This window comes from Micropterus dolomieu, linkage group LG11 (genome assembly GCF_021292245.1).
Source record: "Micropterus dolomieu isolate WLL.071019.BEF.003 ecotype Adirondacks linkage group LG11, ASM2129224v1, whole genome shotgun sequence".
Lineage (NCBI taxonomy): Eukaryota > Metazoa > Chordata > Actinopteri > Centrarchiformes > Centrarchidae > Micropterus > Micropterus dolomieu.
In genome coordinates this window covers 7,885,061-7,902,999 of record NC_060160.1, presented here as the reverse complement: position 1 = coordinate 7,902,999, position 17,939 = coordinate 7,885,061, and the positions used below count along the sequence as shown (strand labels likewise).

Here is a 17,939-nt window from a genome sequence, read left to right as displayed (position 1 = left end):
AAGAAAGGAAACTGGGAATGTCCGTTGTGTAAATAAAGTGTTTCTTTGAAATCTGCTCAATGCTGTGGAAGAAAATGACTGACTCTGTGTGGTACAACTGCAGTTGTACAAGAGGTGTGTAATATGTGTAACAGGTAGTAGTACTATTCGGCATTGGTTTTGAGTCCCTGAATCATTTGAAATGGAATCTATTGAAGAAAAAAATATAAATAAATATTCATATAAAATAAAAAATGCACTCAAATCAAATATGAAGGGGTGTGTCTCATTTGCCTAGTATAGTACTACAATTCGGCATTGGTTTGAAGTCCCTGTGTCACATGACTTGGAAGCTATTGAAAAAAAACAGCACTTTTTTCAATACATTATGAATAAATATTAATATAAATTCGAATATGCACTCAAATCAAATATGAAGGGATGTGTCTCATTTGCCTAGTATAGTACTACAATTCGGCATTGGTTTGAAGTCCCTGTGTCACATGACTTGGAAGCTATTGAAATAAATAATGATTTTCCCATAACACTGTTCTCACAATTGTAATTTATTGATGGTCCCTAAGCTAACCCCCGTTGGTTAAAAGCGAGCCATCAGAGGTGAGCTAACCGCACTTATACAACCGTCACTGGGTGAACTGGCTAAAAAGCCGTCACTGGATCCTGGGTGAATGTCTGTCGAATATCCAACTTAAAACTAACTTCACCGCGGTCTCGTACCGGTAGTAGTTATCAGGAAACACCAACATAGGTCCCCTAGAACCTCTGCGATGCTTTTCAATTGATTTTACTGCAGCATTTAATAATAATTTGATGCTAAATAAATAATCATAATATCCCAATCAGTTGTAGTTCATACTTTCTTTAAATTAAATTAAAAATGTAATCTAATTGTTAACCGCAACCTCTTGTTCTTTTTCTTTTTTGGCCTACGACGTCTCCCTAACTATCTCTGTGATCGTTTAAGTGTTTTTACTGACACATTTTTTAATAATTAAATACTAAAGTCATACCCTTTATGCATACATTGTTAAATGGGCATATTTTTACGATTCCATAAACCAATCTGTTGGGAACTGAAGCCGTGGTTGAGATGTAGTCTTTCAATCACTTTAATCAATTTATTAAATGAATACATTTTTCACTTAGTTGCTCTAAGTTACTTTAGAACAACGTTAGGAACATTTCTTAAAGAAGTGGTATTATGCTCATTTTCAGGTTCAAAATCTAAATTAGCGGTTGTACCCGAACAGGTTTACATGCTTTAATTTTCAAAAAAACACCATCTTTTTCTCATACTGCACATTGCTGCAGCTGCTCTTTTCACCCCTTGTGTTGTTTCAACGTTCCTCAGAATGTAAAGACAGATAAGCGGTATGAAAACCTTCCAGCTGTGTTTTCCTCTGCGGTCTGTATGACAGCGGGAGCAGAGGGCTCTGTGAGTCTTCTCCTAAAACTGTCAATATTCGAAATCTACACAGCTGATTTCTCACCTCAAAACTTCTCAGAAGTGGATTTAGTGATGAAATTACATACGAAAACTGTAAAATATAAAACTTTCTGTTGCTGGCCTCTGTCTGGCGCACAGCAATGATGATGCAGTGAATAGTGAATATTCTCTCTGACCAGTCAGAAGTCTGTCATGTTTTCACGTTACATTTTAGTATCCCTCAGCTCGCTTGGAACCTCGAGGGAGGTGAGGTGATAAGAAAAAAAAGTATCTGGAAGCAGGTACAGGTACAACATTTCTACAATGGAAAACCAAACAAAGGTGAGTCGAGCCAAAGGGCCTCCGCTCAGACTAGCTTGGTTTGAGGGCGTGCCGGACCCCGTTAGCCGCTTGGCAAGCTTTATGATGCATTTCATTGTGACGTTACAAGTAAAGGAAGTGAAGCGCTGGACTACAGAGGAGCAGAGTTTTCTGTGGGAGATGGGAATTCCCTTTGGGCTGGACTTTGGGCTTTTTCACTTTGCAAACCTGTTACATGCACAAAAAAGATATATAACTCAATAAAGGAGAGGGAGGGGGGGGCATAATACCACCTCTTTAATGGGTTGTATAAATCAGTCTGATTTATGAAAACAACTGTTTATGAATAACATTGAGATGGCAAATTCTAAACAAATGCCCACTTTGCTACAAACAGTCTGTGTTTCATCATTGTCTGACAGTTTCAGCTCAAATTTTTATTAGTAGGCTAACATATTTATCTATTGTGTTGTATAAAAAGGTTCCCAGGTACTTCTGACATGTGTTTAATGTCAATTTTCTATAATGAGATGTCTGAATCGATAAATAAATTAAAGACAATTCTCGTTTATTCTCGAGTTTTCCAGGTGTGTTATACAATATATTCTATTAGTAAACAGACCATTATTTACCTGTGATTATTTAACGTACACCATGCCTTCCCTTGATTTTCCATTCCCATGACAAATTAATGCTATTTTGTAATGGAAAAATTTAAATATGCCTATGAAGCAATATATGCATATTGAGTGTGAGTTTAGTATTTACTTATTAAAAACGTTGTTTTAAACAAACTTAGCGGCCACTCGAGTATGGATTTCTGAGTTTACGTAGTACACCTGAATGCACCAGTCCTGTCGGCGTCCACACGATTTACCGTAAAATCCAATGTAGACGTGCAAGTGATTTTTAAACGTAGACCCGTGTGTTGTAGCCGGTTGTAGCCAGACTGCATGATTGTAGCTCAGCTCAGAGCCGTGAAAGGCTCTGGCTCAGCTGAGCGTGAGTCTCGTCGGAAATAGAACCACACCTCTCGCGAGACACCATTTCATATTCACGCTCTCCGTCCAACGTTAGTAGAAGGTAAGGTCCTAAAAGCTCACTATTTTGAATTACACCGCTGTTTGTGCGCTTAAACAGTTTGAGTCCTGTCCCAAACAGAAATGGAACTAAAATGTAGTCACATTACAGTAGTTGCACACTTTTCTGTTTTTGCTATTTGAGGCCTGTTTCTGGCTAGCAGCGGATGCCTTGTTTGAGACGGTGTAAGTTAGCTTGCTTGCTAACATTCAGGTTGTTCACATCACCGCACAAGGTTTATCTGTATAGTCCTGAGAACACACATTAGTTGGTAAACTTTGTATAATAGTGAATGACAGTACAAAATACTTGCACTTCACTGATAAAGTTATAAAGACAATATTTCTACAAATGCAAGCACTGGTGATAATGAAATGGTTAATAATAGATCAAGCCGTTGACGATTTTGATAATCAATTCATTTTTATGTAATTTATTAGGGGGCAAATGACGGATAATTTGTCCCCAGGTTTTCAAAACGTGAAGATTTATTTTCCCTCTTCTACCTTACATTGTTAATTTGGCTTTTGGACTGTTCACATAAGCACTTTAAAGACACAAAATAATTAGTTCCAGCCATTTACCAGGATTATTTGCTTTTTGTTTACACAGCTTTCTTTTAAATTACAATGTATTGATTAGGTAGTCAAAAAATATAAATGCAAAAAAGTACTGTACCTCTTTTTCTCAGTCTTATGATATATAACCCTGTTTTGATAGAGTGTTTCTTTTCATTTCCCACAGGAACACAGGTGATTGTTTTGAGCGGAAGATGTCTCAGAAAGCAGCACCCAAGACTTCTTCACTCATGGCCCTTCATTCGGATTCACATAAGCAGAGCATCCTGAGCAAGTTTGACAAGCTCAGGAAAAGGGACCTACTGTGTGACATCACTCTTGTTGTGGAAGACGTGCACTTCAAGGCGCACAAAGCCCTGCTGGCAGCAAGCAGCGAGTACTTCTCCCTCATGTTCACGGCAGAAGATCAGATGGGTCAGTCTACGTACCGGCTGGATGGTATGGCAGCTAAGATGTTTGCAGCAGTGCTGGAGTTCATCTACAGCGCCCAGGTGTCTGTGGAGGAGAGCGCCACGGAGCAGCTTCTGGCCACAGCTCGTCTTATGGAGGTCAAAGACCTTGTCCAAGTGCTCACTGAACTCGCACGCTCTGCTGCAGCGGTTAGGGGTGAGGAGGTAAAGGCAGACATAGAGGAGGTGCCAGATGTGTTGAAACGCAAAAGAGGACGGCCAAAGAAAAACGTGGATGTGACTGTAACAGAGGTGGAGGGGAGAAGCGCACCATGCGAGGGCTTGGAGGAGGAGCGGACTGGAGACGTGGACTGTGATAACGATGAAGTAATTGAGTCACAACCTAAAGACGATGCAGATTATTACCCGGCAGCCCGCCAGAGCCGGCAAAGCAAACGCAAAATCAGACCACCGGTAAAATACAAGAGCTACAAGGTGGGCAGCGACGCAGCAGGAAGCAAAGAGCCTGGGAAGAGAGGCAGGAGAAGGAAATACCCCAACACAGAGGCCCGATGTGAGGACTGTGGCAAAGTGTTCAAAAGTCACCTCTTTTTAAAGCTTCACCAAAGGACTCATACAGGTAACTTGCCACATGAGTTATGATTTAAGGGATGTTCTGGAGGTCAGAAGGGAGGAAATAAGGAAGTTTGTTTGAATCCCACATCATGAGAAACACCCTCCCTAAAGGATATCTCCAGTTTATTACAAAATGTGGTCTTTATTGTCATAGTTTTGTTAAATCCTAATAAACCAGAATTATCCTTTAACACATAAGGCCGAGGTGCCTATAAGAAAGATGCTTCCAACTACAAACATTTCTGTGGAGCTGCTTTGTGGACAACAAGAGAGAGATGCAGCAGTGCTGAGAGCTCTCATGTGAACAGTATATGTATGCAACTTGTGTTTTATAGATTGTTAGATTGTTTGTTGGAAAATACAGCTCAATTAGCACGTACCCGGGTTTAATTAACAGACGGCGTCCATCAGAAGGAAAAAGTGTTAAGTTGGCGTATCTGTCTCTCAGCACTGATCAAGTTAATCTCAGTGTTGCTGTTCTGCAGGTAATAGTATACCTACTACCTGCATATGTAAACTTTACTGTGTTTTGTAATTTTCCACAGGAGAGAAGCCTTTTCGGTGCCTGGTTTGCGGAAAGAGTTTTACCCAGAAGCACACTCTGCTGGATCACCAGCGCATGCACACTGGAGTAAAGCCTTTTGTTTGTACCGTCTGCTCCAAGGCGCTCTCCACCAAACACTCCCTACAAGAGCACATGAACCTCCATGAAGGTAGGATCTTATGACGTTAGTACTGGGTTTCTCTTATTAGTTCTTAATTTGCTATACTAAGGATTACACCTTTTGTATATAATAGGGCTGCACGATATGGTAAAAAAGAAATCACATTGCGATAATTTTGACAGATATTACTGCGATTTCCATAATACCGGTACCAGACTGAGAGATTAAAGGTTCAGGAAGCCTTTGCAGGTGTTTTGAGTTAATTAGCTGATTAGCACTCTTCAGGTCGACATTTCTGTATTATAAATTCTTTTATTGTAAAATTCAAATATATTTTGAGATACTGGAGTGTTGATTTCCATGAGCTGTAATCAAGATTAAAACAAAAAAGGGCTAAATATTTCACTTTGTGTTATGTAGACTATATGAAAGTTTCACTTTTTGAATTAAATAACTTAAGAAAATTAACTTGTATTTTCATTCAAATTTTTTTAGAGGCACCTGTATTTTGATTAATTGTGCAACCCTGATATATAATTTTATAATGTTCTCTTCCCTACCTTTAAGCCTCCATTATAAATGTACATTAAAATTAAATTCTGGAAATATTATTCATTTTTAAATTAGAATTTTACATGTTAACAAGCTAGACCCTTAAATGAAAAATGTTGTAAGAAAATGGTTTGATTTAGTGTAGAGCAGGGGTTTTCAAAGTGTGAGGCGGGCCTTTGTAGGGGGGCTCCAAACAGTTTCAGGGGAGGCTCAGTCAATGGAAATGAAACAATATTACATAACTTATTGCATTAGTTATCAAAAGGAGATCACATACAATACCCTACATATGTGAGAGTTCAGAGATACAGTAGTTTTGGGGAACAGTTCCCCCCCATCAGAGTCAGAAACTAATAAATGGCTTTTTTACAATTATGTAATTTTACAATAATTTACAATAAATGTTTTTTCTGTACCTGCATTTGTAGAAGAGAAATCCTTCAGCTGTGATAAATGTGAAAAGACCTTCACTCAGAAGAGGCAACTTAGAAGCCATTACAGAGTTCATACAGGTAAGAATCCCATCTCTCCAACAGCAGCAGGTGTATTATAATGTAGTCACTTTAAAAACTGAATAATGTATTAATTCTTAATTAAAGGCAAGTCGTTTCCAGAATGTGCTCAATGTCATCACAAGTTCATGGACACAGCTCAGCTGAAAAAGCACCTGAGAACTCATACAGGTAAAGTCAGACATGGCGTCAACAGAGCTGTGAATGATTTCTGAGCTATTAAAAGTGATATCACTGCGTAACTAATATCTACAAAATGTGGATGCGCTTGCTGCTGTCAACTCCTGACATTAATGATATCCTTACAGGCGAGAAGCCTTTCACCTGTGAGATTTGTGGAAAGTGTTTTTCGGCCAAAAGCACACTGCAGACTCATATCAGAGTTCACAGGTGAGAAATCAGTTTTAGACAATCTTAAGCTCCCAATGTTGGATATATGTTTACCATTTAGCAGCTTTTAATTAATTCATAGTGTGACTATTTAAAGATAAAACATTACTCAACAATCAAAAACAAGCCACCGCACACTGAGATGACTTTACTGTGATTTATTGTGAATGGCACGTTTCAGCTATTGCTTTCTTCATCTTCTAAGGTGCTTACGAGTTCCTTGTCAGTTAGCTTCATATTAGTCTTCTTAAGTGAAATGATGCAATTCTTGTAACCCATGTATGTTTTTTTATATATATATATTTCTACATTTTCTGATATTTACCATGTTTATGTCTTTTGTATTATAGAATTTGGTACAATATGTTTGTTTTTATTTTTATACTATGATAAACCCAACAAAAAAAAAAGCAAATCAAAAAGAGATTGTGATTACGGGTCATGTGACCTCAGGCCCACCCACAGAAATGACTGGGCCCTTGAAAAGGTCCAGTAAATAGATGCTCCCCAAATCTGCTTTACTCTTGTTAACGCATGCGTGTGCTCTCTCTCTATCTCCTACATAAACACAGCCTGCTGCATGTGGTCCACTTTTGATGTTTTGACATTGTGTACAACAAACAGTACTCCATACCATAGTATTTTCAGGAGAGGGGGTTTTCATTATGAAACAGGCTACATTTTACTAAAGCAACATTAAATAAAATGCAATTTTATGTTATTTGAATGAGTAATGGTGAGTATTTTGGTTCAAAATAAAATTTGGTCATCTTTGCTTATATTTAGGATGAACATAATTAGTGCAGGACTGCATGGGCCCCCCTAGCGGCTTGGCTTCAGAAAGCTTTTTTCCCACTTATGGGCGGCCCTGTGTGACCTAGACACATCCTGTGTAGCACACCTGTGAGTGCTCTTGCAATGTTACGTAGTGAACCTGAAGAAGCCATAGGCAAAACATGTTGTCTCTGTGTGTCGTGCCTTGTTTTTGATTTTTCATTGCTAAATCCTGCGATCTACCAGCACCTGACTGTGCTGTATATGGAGTATTTCTTGTTTTATTAGTCAACAATCACTTGAATAAATCTTGCAATAAATAATATCCTGCAGAATGTCCAGGATTTCACACCTTTTAGCTCCGCTTTTGGTCTTCACTCAGGAAATATGTCTATTTAGCTGCTAAATGCTTCACTTTGTTCACCAGCTCGTTGCTAAGTCTGCTGTTTTGTGCTGGGCAGGGAGTGAACAGTGGATTTCTTTGCTGAAAACAGCTGCCTGCTGTAGCCAAAAAGGACGCCATGAGCGCGGGGAGAGGAAACCAAGCCCCTAAAGCCTAGTTCACACTACGCGATTTTTAGCCCGATTTGCTGGTCAGAGAGCTCAGCGACAGTCAGGCTGTGATCAGGGGTAAATCAGTGATCAATCGGTGGTCGCCAGCTGTTATGTCTGAACCATAGACTGTATATAAAAAGGTCTGAACGACTCAACAACGCATTTCTAAACACATCGCAGACGCCAGCCAGATATCTACCATGCCAAATATCTGGAAGAGTCGCCAACTCCACATCCACATCCAGCCAATGAGAGCAGGCAGCTGGCAGAGCAGGCAGCTACTTTTTCACTGCAAAACACTTTTTATTCACCTCCAGCTCTCTCTGTAGCTCAGATGATCCCTGCCACCTGCATGTGCTAATCCATTCTTTCACCCAAATTCTTTGTCTTTTTAATTGCTATCTTTATAATAATAAACAACAGCTGTTTCGAGTGTAGGTTCGCATCATTTCCTGTTTCACATTTCACGTGTTTTCTTGACAAAATGTGGTTTGGAGACCTATGTTGGGTGACACAGCCGCTGTCAGCTCGGGTAGTGTGAACACCACAACGACTTCAAGACTCACACATTGTGTAGTGTGAACAGCGCGGTGATTGGCCAACACTGAAAGTCGTATAAGTCTGCATGAGCCTTTAGAGCTGAGGTTTTTTATAGCCGCTTTAAGATTCAAAACAAACTTAATTAAAATGTTGATTTCCTTTTACAGAGGCGAGAAGCCATATGACTGCAGCATCTGCAACAAATCATTCGCAGATCCCAGTGCGAGACGACGACATGTCGCCTCCCACTCGGGGAAGAAACCCTTCACCTGCTCCTTCTGCAGCCTTTCCTTTACCCGCCTGGACAATCTGAAAACACACACCAAATCCCACAACAAGGAAAGAGCTGCAACAACAGAGGCCTCGTCAGATGCAGCGGACACCGCAGCACCACCAGAGGAGGTGCGGAACATCCTGCAGCTGCAGCAGTACCAGCTGCCCTCCACCTCTGAACAGGAGATCCAGCTGGTGGTGACGGGAGATGTGGACAACATAAACTTTGTGCCGGGTCAGGACCAGGAGATCAGCATCATCACCACAGAGGGGGAGACTGCAGAGTCGGCACACTCCAGACTCACCCTCCTCACCCAGTCGTCAGGAAACGTGCAGAACGTGGCTCTGGTCACTCAGGGCGGTGGGGCGGACCAGAATCCTCAGATCAGTATACTGGAGGGCCAGTCTGAACAGATGCATGTTATCACTCTGAGTAAAGAGGCGATGGAGCACCTTCAGGCCCATCACGGTCCCCCGCAGCCCCTTCCGATAGCACAACGGCCCGTCCAGCCGCTGGAGGTGATGCACCAGCAGACCCAGCAGCTGGCTGCCACTCAGGAGGCCTCGCAGGGGGAAGTGAGCAGGGAGCAACACAGCCAAGCCATTCATATCAGCAGCCAGAGCAGCCAACCCATCTCCATCAGCCAGACCAGCGAGCAGATCTCCAGCCATCACATCCAGGGACAGACATTTCAGATCCAGGCAGGGACCGTGTCCTACCTGTACACCACTGGGCTGCCGCAGGAGAACTGAGCAGAGAACTGAAGCTGCCAAATCCAAAGTGATAATGCTGCTACATGACACATTAATAATGGGGTGGAGTAAGAATATTTTTAAAGACATAAGTCTTAAAGCAAATTCTATGTGTTAAAATGATCTGTTAACCATTTTCCAAAGCAAACCAGAATTTCTGTTTTTTTTTCTTTAGTTAGGTGTCTTCTGGGAAAACTCGGGCATCTTTCAGAGTCAACTTCCAAATGGCAGTACATTTCACAAATATGTTCTTGCAAAAACAAACGCTGGAAGATGAATGCAGTAGAGCCGGACAGATTCTGTATTTGTGAGGCCAATTTTTGGTTGATATTTAAGTGTCACAAAAATCTGATGTGTTATACTGGCCATTATTCACCTTGTAGATAAATGCATAATATACGCAAATTCTTGTGATGAGGATCGTGGCAAAGATATGAACTAAGCAGAGTATTTTACAGTTGAAGAAAGTTGCTTTGGCATTTCTGTACTGATACCTTCAATGACCTCATTTCAGTCTAGTTCGCATATCCATACATCAACCTTTTAAAAAACATAATGTCAAGTTGGCCACATTTATATCGGGTGATGGAGCTTTAAACTAAATATTGTTTTACTATCTCATGCAAGTTTTAGGCATTACTTGTGCTTATTTTCACACTGTACTGGACATGAATTGAAACCATTTGCTGAGATAAATGCATTCACTATTTTTTAATAATTAAAGACCTGTAATAGGATTTATGAAATTGTCAGCAGTAAAACGAAAAATATGAAATTTGTAGAAATGTGTCAGTGTTTCATCAAATTCATGGACTCAGTATAGTGTTTTATTAACATCGAATACAATATTTAATTTCCAATTGATAGATGGAAAAAATGTCATGTGAGACTGAAATATGGACCAAAGTAGTATGATGGTGCTACTGTGAAGGGAAGACAAACTTGTATATGACTGTGGTGGAGGATGTTCTAAAACATTCTGGATAATAAAAGGCCTTGTTGAATGAAAATAAGCCAAAGCCTCGCTGAGGTTTATGTCTTAGCTTTGAAAAGAACATAAATGTGTTTGACACACAGTGAAGCTTGAGATTGAACAGCACACCAACATTCAGCAGCCCACAAGGCAACCACAGGACACTCTGCATGTCAAACAGCAGCTAACTTGTTAAAAGTTGGTGGTGCTTTACAAAATACCCAGAGGTAAATCTCACAGCGATGGCAACAACATCTCAGCAGTCACGACACGCAGGCGAGACGGATCCTGAAAGAACAACAAAGGCTAATTTGAATTGAAAAGTGTATTTTCCAAAGTGGAGCTGTTCAACAGCAGTCTTACTGTATTACTTGATTTTAAAAATGTACAGTATGTTACATGTATCTTATAAAACACAGGATGTTTTATGTATTTTTTTGTTGAGCTTTGATGTTCATTCTTGATCTTGGAAACAGTACTTGGCTAAATAATCTTACTAACAAGGACCATTTAGGAACTGTTTTGGAGCTTTCAATCATAACACATGATCTTCATCAGCAGATATAGTTTGCCCAATTGTCTTGAAATTGTAGATGTTTATATTTCATTTTCTCCCCCCTAATCATTTTAAAGAAGAGGTTAGACATTTTGGGATATGTGCGTATTCGCTTTATGCCGGAGAGTTAGATGAGAATATCAATACCACTGATTCTTGTACTGTAAATATGAAGCCACAGCTTAGCTTAGCATAGAGACTGGAAACAGGGACACGGCTAGCCTGACTCTGACTTGACAGAGAGTGGTATCGATCAAATTTCCTAAAATGTGGAAGTATTCCTTCAAAGAATTTATTCAATTGAAGTGAATAATTAATGAACCATCTGGTGATGAAGATCCTGATATGTGATCGAAAGCTCCAAAACATTTACAAGACGGGCCTTGTGGTGCCATTGTTTACAAGGTCAAGAATTACATTTAAAGCTTAATTTTTAAGCAACATGGTAAGAATAAGAAATGATTAGAAAAATACTTTCAATTTTGAAAATGTTACGTCAACGAGCAAATACTGTAATGTAGACATGATTACAAAGGCCTTTGGTCGTCATTTCACTCAGTTTTTACATTAAAAAAATCAACACTATTTAACAACAATATTATGATAATAAAAATCTCATCACTATATATCACCCAGCTGTACTTGCAAATAGAAAATGCTTTGAACATGTGTTGCCATCTTCCCCACTACAGCTCCTGTAATAGTTTCAACTTTAGTTGAACTTGTTAAAATACACTCTACTGTGCACTTCTGGGGTTCACTCACTGCTTTAGGTCTGTCTATTCTTGCGTTAGAACGGCTCCTGGCTGTTTCTGCTCTCTGGTGTCTTGGCTCTGCAGCAAAGTCCTGAAGTGCGGTGTGGTTTGTGAGGCTGCCAAGCTGCTGACTGACTCCGTGTGGACCTGAGACGGAAATAGAACAGAGACTTAACTGTACTGCTCCACAATACAATCTATATCTGTAATGGAATTTAAAATGCCATCACAAAAAGTATCTTGATAACATGATTGCTTTAATTTTACTCCTGAACTGCATGAGCAGCTAAAAATCAAGGTCTATCTCCCAAGATATGATTTTTATCACTTCACTGCTCTGAGATGAAGGGAAGACCAAGATACCGCGGTGGGTACAGTACCTGCTGAGGGACTTCTAGTTCTCAATCTGCTGGCTGACAGCGTGTAATAAGTCCTGCTTTGCCCTGTGATAGAACATACAGAGAGAATTGAGACTGAAATATCAAGTCAGATAAGAACAGAAAGTGGCCAGTATCCAGAGACAGAAGGAGGCGCTATCATGCTGCCTGTCTCTGTTGGCGTGTACCTGCTGTAGAGGTGCATCCGGAGAACGCAGGTTCCATGTCGTTCACCTGGTTCTGCAGTCTGTCCACTTGCTGAAAGGCTTCTTGCTTGAGGCTTCGCTCCTGCTGTAGCTGGCCCCTCACCTACATCCACGCAACCAAAAGTTTAAAATAAAGTTGGAGGTATGTTGACCTTAAAGCTGAATCTAGTGTTTGTTTTTACTTGAAAATTTCAGTTAAAACATTAAGGCACTTTGTAATTATGTAGCTTGTTGTCCTGAAGATATCAAAACATCAGAGAAACTTTGAAAGTGCTCTAATGTTCTTTTAGGTAAACTATAACATATCTATCTTAAATGTTTGTCTGAAAAGTTTTAGTTTGTTTGTCTTCAGTCTGTTTTCATAAGGCACCAACACTAAAGAGCATCTCTTTCAGTTCAAACACTAAAACACAGAAGCAATCTATTCATTTTTTTCCATGTCTTTCACAAAAACTTTTTCAGTGACTTAAACACACAGACCTAAACACGAATATGGGTAATGGCTTTTTTTTCTTCATAAATTTTTTGCAGATTGTTGCTGTCCAGTGAAAAAAAATAAGACTTTTGGTTGATTTAAAATTTTCAGGTAAACTGGGTTGAGAAACTTCTACTTCTTAAGCTAAATGTACCATTAAAATGAGAAAATCTGAAAATGAATCGTCACAAAGCTTTTTTGCTCAGCTCATTAAAAGCACATGATTGATATGAAATGATTTGTCTCCTCTGTGCAGTCTGTAACTATTTGTGCATGAACACACACTCACACACATCAGTTTACGTAAGATCCTTTACAGACCTGACGGATCTCTTTGGCACTGCGTTGTCTGAGTATCTGGTTCATCCTGCTGCCTCTGTCCAGCTGCTCGCTGAGCGCCCTGAGCTGTCTTTCTCTGTCCTCCATGTCTGCTTTCATTTGTTCCAGGCTCTGCACTCGATAGCTGTCCAGCTCCTGCCTGCTGCGGGCCTCCTGTGCAGACTGATACCTGGCCACCTGGAGCTCTTCTGTCTGTGTATCAGTGGGTATTTAGTGAATACATTCAAGCCGCACTTTTCTTAGCCTCTCAGTGATTGACATTATGACCATTTAAAACGTAACTTCTATATAAAGACCTAAACCACCAGAAATCAAATAATAAGGTACGCTCTACAATACAGGCTGATCTTTTTTCAAAGACAGCAAATGTACAGCAGTTTCTAATGCCATACTCTACTTCCCACTTTGTTATTTAGGCTAAGGAGAGTTGTAATGGTTAATGTATTGACACAAAATTGATCAACAATAATTTTGATAGTTTTGAGCAGCAAGCATAAATGGCAACAACCACCAGTTGTTCCAGCTTCTTAATATGAATATTATCTAGTTATCTCACTCTTCTCTGATTGTAAGCTGAATATCTATCAAAACGAGACACATGAAGATGTCACTTTGGGAGATTGTTACTGGTATTTTTCACATTTTACAGACCAACAATAAATCGTTTAATCGCTAAAATTATTGGTAGATTAATTGATGATAACACAGCACGTTATTACTTCAACATCCTCCTAAGTGCACTTTAAAGATACACTTCCTGATTTCTGTGGCACCTAAAAGTGCCCAAAATCTACAGATTTCCTTTTGAGCTGTTAAGTTTGAAAACGTTAACATAGTTCCTAGAATGGAATGAATGGATAGTTCCTGGAATGAATGGATAGTCACAGAAGACACATACTTGAGGAATAGTTTGAGCAATAGTTTATGTTTAGACTCTAAACTAAGTAAGTACCAATAGATTTTCATGTCATATATACAAAAACTGAAGGTGTATTAATACATTAATGCAAGATTTATACCAATTTTGCAAGCAACATTATATTAATGACAGATGATATCAGATGAAACAGGTGAGAACAGGTAACATTTTTAACTCAGAAATGTAACTGTGTGTGAGTTTTTGCTCTACAGTCGATGTTCATGATTGGGCAGCAGTGATGCATGGATGAGACTTCATGTACCTTCCTGCTGAGCAGCTGGTTGGTGCTACTGTACTCGGCCTGACAGCGGGATAACGCCTTCCTCGCGACCTCCAGCTCCTCCTGCAGGTAAACTACCTCCTCCTCCGATGTCATCTTCACTCTGAGAGCTTCAGCGCGACAGATAATCTCCCTCTGGACAACGTGAAAAATGTCATAAAAATGTCATAACCATTTATCATCATCGCTGTGACGCTGTGTTTACTTACCCAAACAGTGTTTCAGCAAGGTTTTATGATAAATATGTTGGATTAAGATAAATACAAAAATGTTCAATTGGAGAGAAGTCTGGAGTGACAAATATTGAATAAAAGACTCAAAAGTAGAGTTTAATACATAAATAAATTAATCAGTGAGTTAAATAATTAAATGCATTGTTGCAGCAAATTATATTGTCATTCACCTCACATCAGTTAATTATATTTAAAACAAATTGTATTTTAAGCGCACTTTGTTTATCATCACCATATAAGCAACAAGGACAATAAAAATATTTTGAGCATAAAATGTGAATTACATAATTAAACTGTAGGAGGACTAAGAAAAGAAGAAGAGTGAGGAGCTACAAATTGTTAGAGCCATTAAGAAAACATGGTTAATCTTTTGGATAATTTTGTATTCATAAGTTATATTAATTTTCCTTTGTGTTTCACTTGGTAATATTTTATGTTCATCTCGGACGGATGTCATAGTGTCATTGAAGTTTTGAAAGTTGCCACTACACAAATAAATATCCAGTAAAAGAAATTTACTTTCTTAATTGATAGCAAAAGCAAACGGAAAACATAAAGCTTTTAAAGGAATTGAGCATATTTAACTACATTACTATTCATATGTATTGAAAATAAAGGACACTGAGGAGCACAGAAAGCAAAGCTTTTGATTCCTGGTGCTTGCTTTCACTCAAGACATTGTCTGCCTTGTTGTCCTGTGGGAGAAGAATATTGAATATTCCTGCATTTTTTTCTGCTGACCTGCTGAGTCTGAAGCAGCTGTCGATGAAGTTTCTCTCGGTCGACCAGCTGCCTCCAGCGGCTCAGAGCCTTTAGTTTGCAGAGCAGAGCCGTCAGCCGGCTGTTCTCCAGGTTCAACTCATGGACTTCTTCTTTCTAACAAAACAGGCAGGACACACCGGTATGTTTAAACGGTCATGAGCGGGGATTTTAAAATATTTTTAAACAAGTTTCAAGGTAAAAGATTGACATTCTTAACACAAAAAAAATCAGTGAGCTGTATTTTTAATCATCAAATAAATCCAATCAATCTACGTAAACATTCAGTTCATGCTTGAAAAAAAGTCCATGTTCTTGCACCATCTGCCTTCCTGTACCTTTAACTGTGTGAGTGAGAGTCCATCATTGTCTTTGGTGCAGCCGTACTTCTTCTTGAGCTTGATAATTCGGTCCACTCCTTCGCCTCTTATTCTGTTTACCATCTCACTCACATCCTGCTCCATCTGCATGTGGTGCTCGTCAAGCTTGGCCTGAGATACAAACCAAATAAAGGTCTTTAATGGCTCCAAAAATAAACAAGATGTGAAACTTGGAAATCGGACAATTGAAGCTGCAAATGGCAATATTATACAGTGAAAAAACAATACAGTAGTTTTAACAGTGGGCCGCATACATAGAGCTACTGCATATGACTAAAATACTACAATATTTAAAATGTGAAGATGAACTTGCAAACCAGAAAGAGTTGAATTAATTTTGTCATTTGCACCGTGACACTAGAAATCACTCAGAGGTGTATAATCCTCTAACTTTAAAGTTTAAATTTGTAGAAAAGAAAAAGATAGACAGATATATGTTGGACCAAAGAATCAAGAAAAACATAATTTTGACACCTATACCCATTATTTGATCAAGAAGAGGTCTTCAAACATACAAGATAAAATTTCTCACCGTTAGCTGGATGCAAGTGGAGAAGAGGTGTCGGACCAAAGGGTCGTAGCGTTCTTTGAATTTGAGTCGGAGTTGCTCTTCTAGAGTGCTCTTCTGTTCTTCCAGGTGAGCGACTCGGGCCTGCAGCGCTGAGATCTCCAACATCATCCCACGACATTCGGCCACCACCTGTTATACAGTAACACAGCACAGAAACATTTTATTGCTGTTTTTATTTAAGTCACTTTATCTCACATTATTTCTCCTTTTTCCAGCATGTGACCCACAAAGTCACCTTTTTTTTGTAATTACTAATTGCAGTAGTTACCTCTTTGAAAGAGTTGCTTGTCTGAAAGTCCTTAAGAGTGTTTAAATCCTGAGGATAAAAATGGAAAAGAAATCATACAACACATTAAAGAACAATACAGCCATGATTTTGTGAGCTATGAAAATGGTTACATGTGCTACTAAAAACACCTGGTAACTGGTACAGTTGATCATTCCTGGCAAAAAAAAGTCTTTGAAAAAGTTCTCCATAACAAAAAATACTGTACTGTGTACTAAGGTGATAATGTACCTGTTCTCTCTGATACAGGAGCTGCGTCTCCTGCTGCAGGATTCGTTCATAAAACTGTGAGTACTGCAGGAAGCTGCGATGTTCTCGCTCCATCAGAGAACAGCCGAGGTGAGTGAGACACTGCTGGAGGCGATCCTGAGCGACCGTCAGCTGAAATAAGAGACACTCACAAGTCTTATTACTCGGCATTTAAACATCAGCAGTACAACAAATACAGAAGTTTCAGAGTACCAGTGAGCATAACAGTGTAGTTAAGGAAGCAAATGTAAGTGTGTAGAAATGTACAGATTTTTCAATAAAATTTGTTTTGTTAGTTTCTATAGTGGTAATTTGTGTAAAGATAAGAAAAGGTAAACAAAAGTAGGACATGTATGCCTTCATCTCTTTTTAAGTACTTGACTGTATTTAAATGGATTTCTACAAGTTTACAAACTGTATTTATTTAAGTACTCTATTTAAGTACAATTTTTAGGTAATTTTACTTGAGAATTTAAACATTATGCTAAAGTTACTAGTTACCTTACAGATTGAGATTTCGCTAAAAAAACATATGATGAATTAAAATAAAATAAATATAAAAATAATATATTGTGTTATAGATTAAACTATCCAACAGTATATTAAGTTGGTAAAATGTACTCCACCACCAGCTGTTACATTAAAATGCTGCTTACTGTTTTTCAGTAATAATATTCCACTAACATGATAAATATAATAATAATAATGATAATATTATATACTCTCTGAAAGGGACCGTTCTACCCAATATGTACTGAATGTTGGACTTTTATTGGAGTATTGGTACTTTTATTTAATTAAAATATATGAGTCAGAAAACATTAACAGCATGTTATTAGCAGGTATTTGCAGGAATACATAATGTATTTATTGTGCATCATTTTGCATTTGCATATTATTATTATTATTATTATGTTACTGAGAGAACCTGTCCCTCTGCCTCTTCAGCTCCCTCCATCAGCTGCTGGATGAAAGTCTCCACAATCTGCGGCCGCTCAGGGGACAAACTGTACTTCAGTGGGACTTTCTTCCACAACTCTGACCACACACAGAATGTTTTTTATTGTGATATTTATTGCAATTTTATATTTTTCTCATCTGCATTAATTCAGTGCTAAAAGATAGATTTTTGTGTTT

At 38.9% G+C, this 17,939-nt stretch overlaps 3 protein-coding genes across 10 annotated transcripts in view; 1 reads left to right on the top strand and 2 right to left on the bottom strand.

Moving 5' to 3' along the window:
* ddo (D-aspartate oxidase) overlaps positions 1 to 4,301 on the bottom strand; it is an 8,557-nt gene extending 4,256 nt beyond the window's left edge. Inside the window, exon 1 of the mRNA XM_046062463.1 lies at positions 3,506 to 4,301. The gene's annotated coding sequence lies outside the window, so the exon portion shown is untranslated. The remainder of the gene's footprint in view (positions 1 to 3,505) is intronic.
* zbtb24 (zinc finger and BTB domain containing 24) lies at positions 2,693 to 10,457 on the top strand. 2 transcript variants are annotated; one of them, XM_046062460.1, is made up of 7 exons: positions 2,693 to 2,830; positions 3,572 to 4,434; positions 4,976 to 5,143; positions 6,076 to 6,159; positions 6,247 to 6,330; positions 6,468 to 6,549; positions 8,586 to 10,457. In XM_046062460.1, the coding sequence occupies exons 2-7, from the start codon at positions 3,600 to 3,602 to the stop codon at positions 9,442 to 9,444; spliced, it is 2,112 nt and encodes a 703-aa protein (XP_045918416.1). In that variant the 5' UTR covers positions 2,693 to 2,830; positions 3,572 to 3,599; the 3' UTR covers positions 9,445 to 10,457. The 2 variants fall into 2 exon arrangements, with proteins under 2 accessions (XP_045918416.1, XP_045918414.1); XM_046062458.1 differs by lacking the exon at positions 2,693 to 2,830 and adding an exon at positions 2,869 to 3,012.
* Positions 10,250 to 17,939, bottom strand: part of si:ch73-242m19.1 — a 26,927-nt gene continuing 19,237 nt past the window's right edge. For all 7 annotated transcript variants that reach the window (XM_046062428.1, XM_046062430.1, XM_046062432.1 and 4 more), the window contains 12 exons: positions 17,731 to 17,840; positions 16,785 to 16,934; positions 16,536 to 16,583; positions 16,229 to 16,396; positions 15,655 to 15,807; positions 15,299 to 15,433; positions 14,307 to 14,459; positions 13,108 to 13,317; positions 12,294 to 12,414; positions 12,109 to 12,171; positions 11,739 to 11,875; positions 10,250 to 10,705 (listed from right to left, as the gene is read on the bottom strand). In XM_046062428.1, coding sequence (XP_045918384.1) covers positions 10,652 to 10,705; positions 11,739 to 11,875; positions 12,109 to 12,171; positions 12,294 to 12,414; positions 13,108 to 13,317; positions 14,307 to 14,459; positions 15,299 to 15,433; positions 15,655 to 15,807; positions 16,229 to 16,396; positions 16,536 to 16,583; positions 16,785 to 16,934; positions 17,731 to 17,840 — 1,502 coding nt within the window. In that variant the 3' untranslated portion in view covers positions 10,250 to 10,651. The remainder of the gene's footprint in view (positions 10,706 to 11,738; positions 11,876 to 12,108; positions 12,172 to 12,293; positions 12,415 to 13,107; positions 13,318 to 14,306; positions 14,460 to 15,298; positions 15,434 to 15,654; positions 15,808 to 16,228; positions 16,397 to 16,535; positions 16,584 to 16,784; positions 16,935 to 17,730; positions 17,841 to 17,939) is intronic.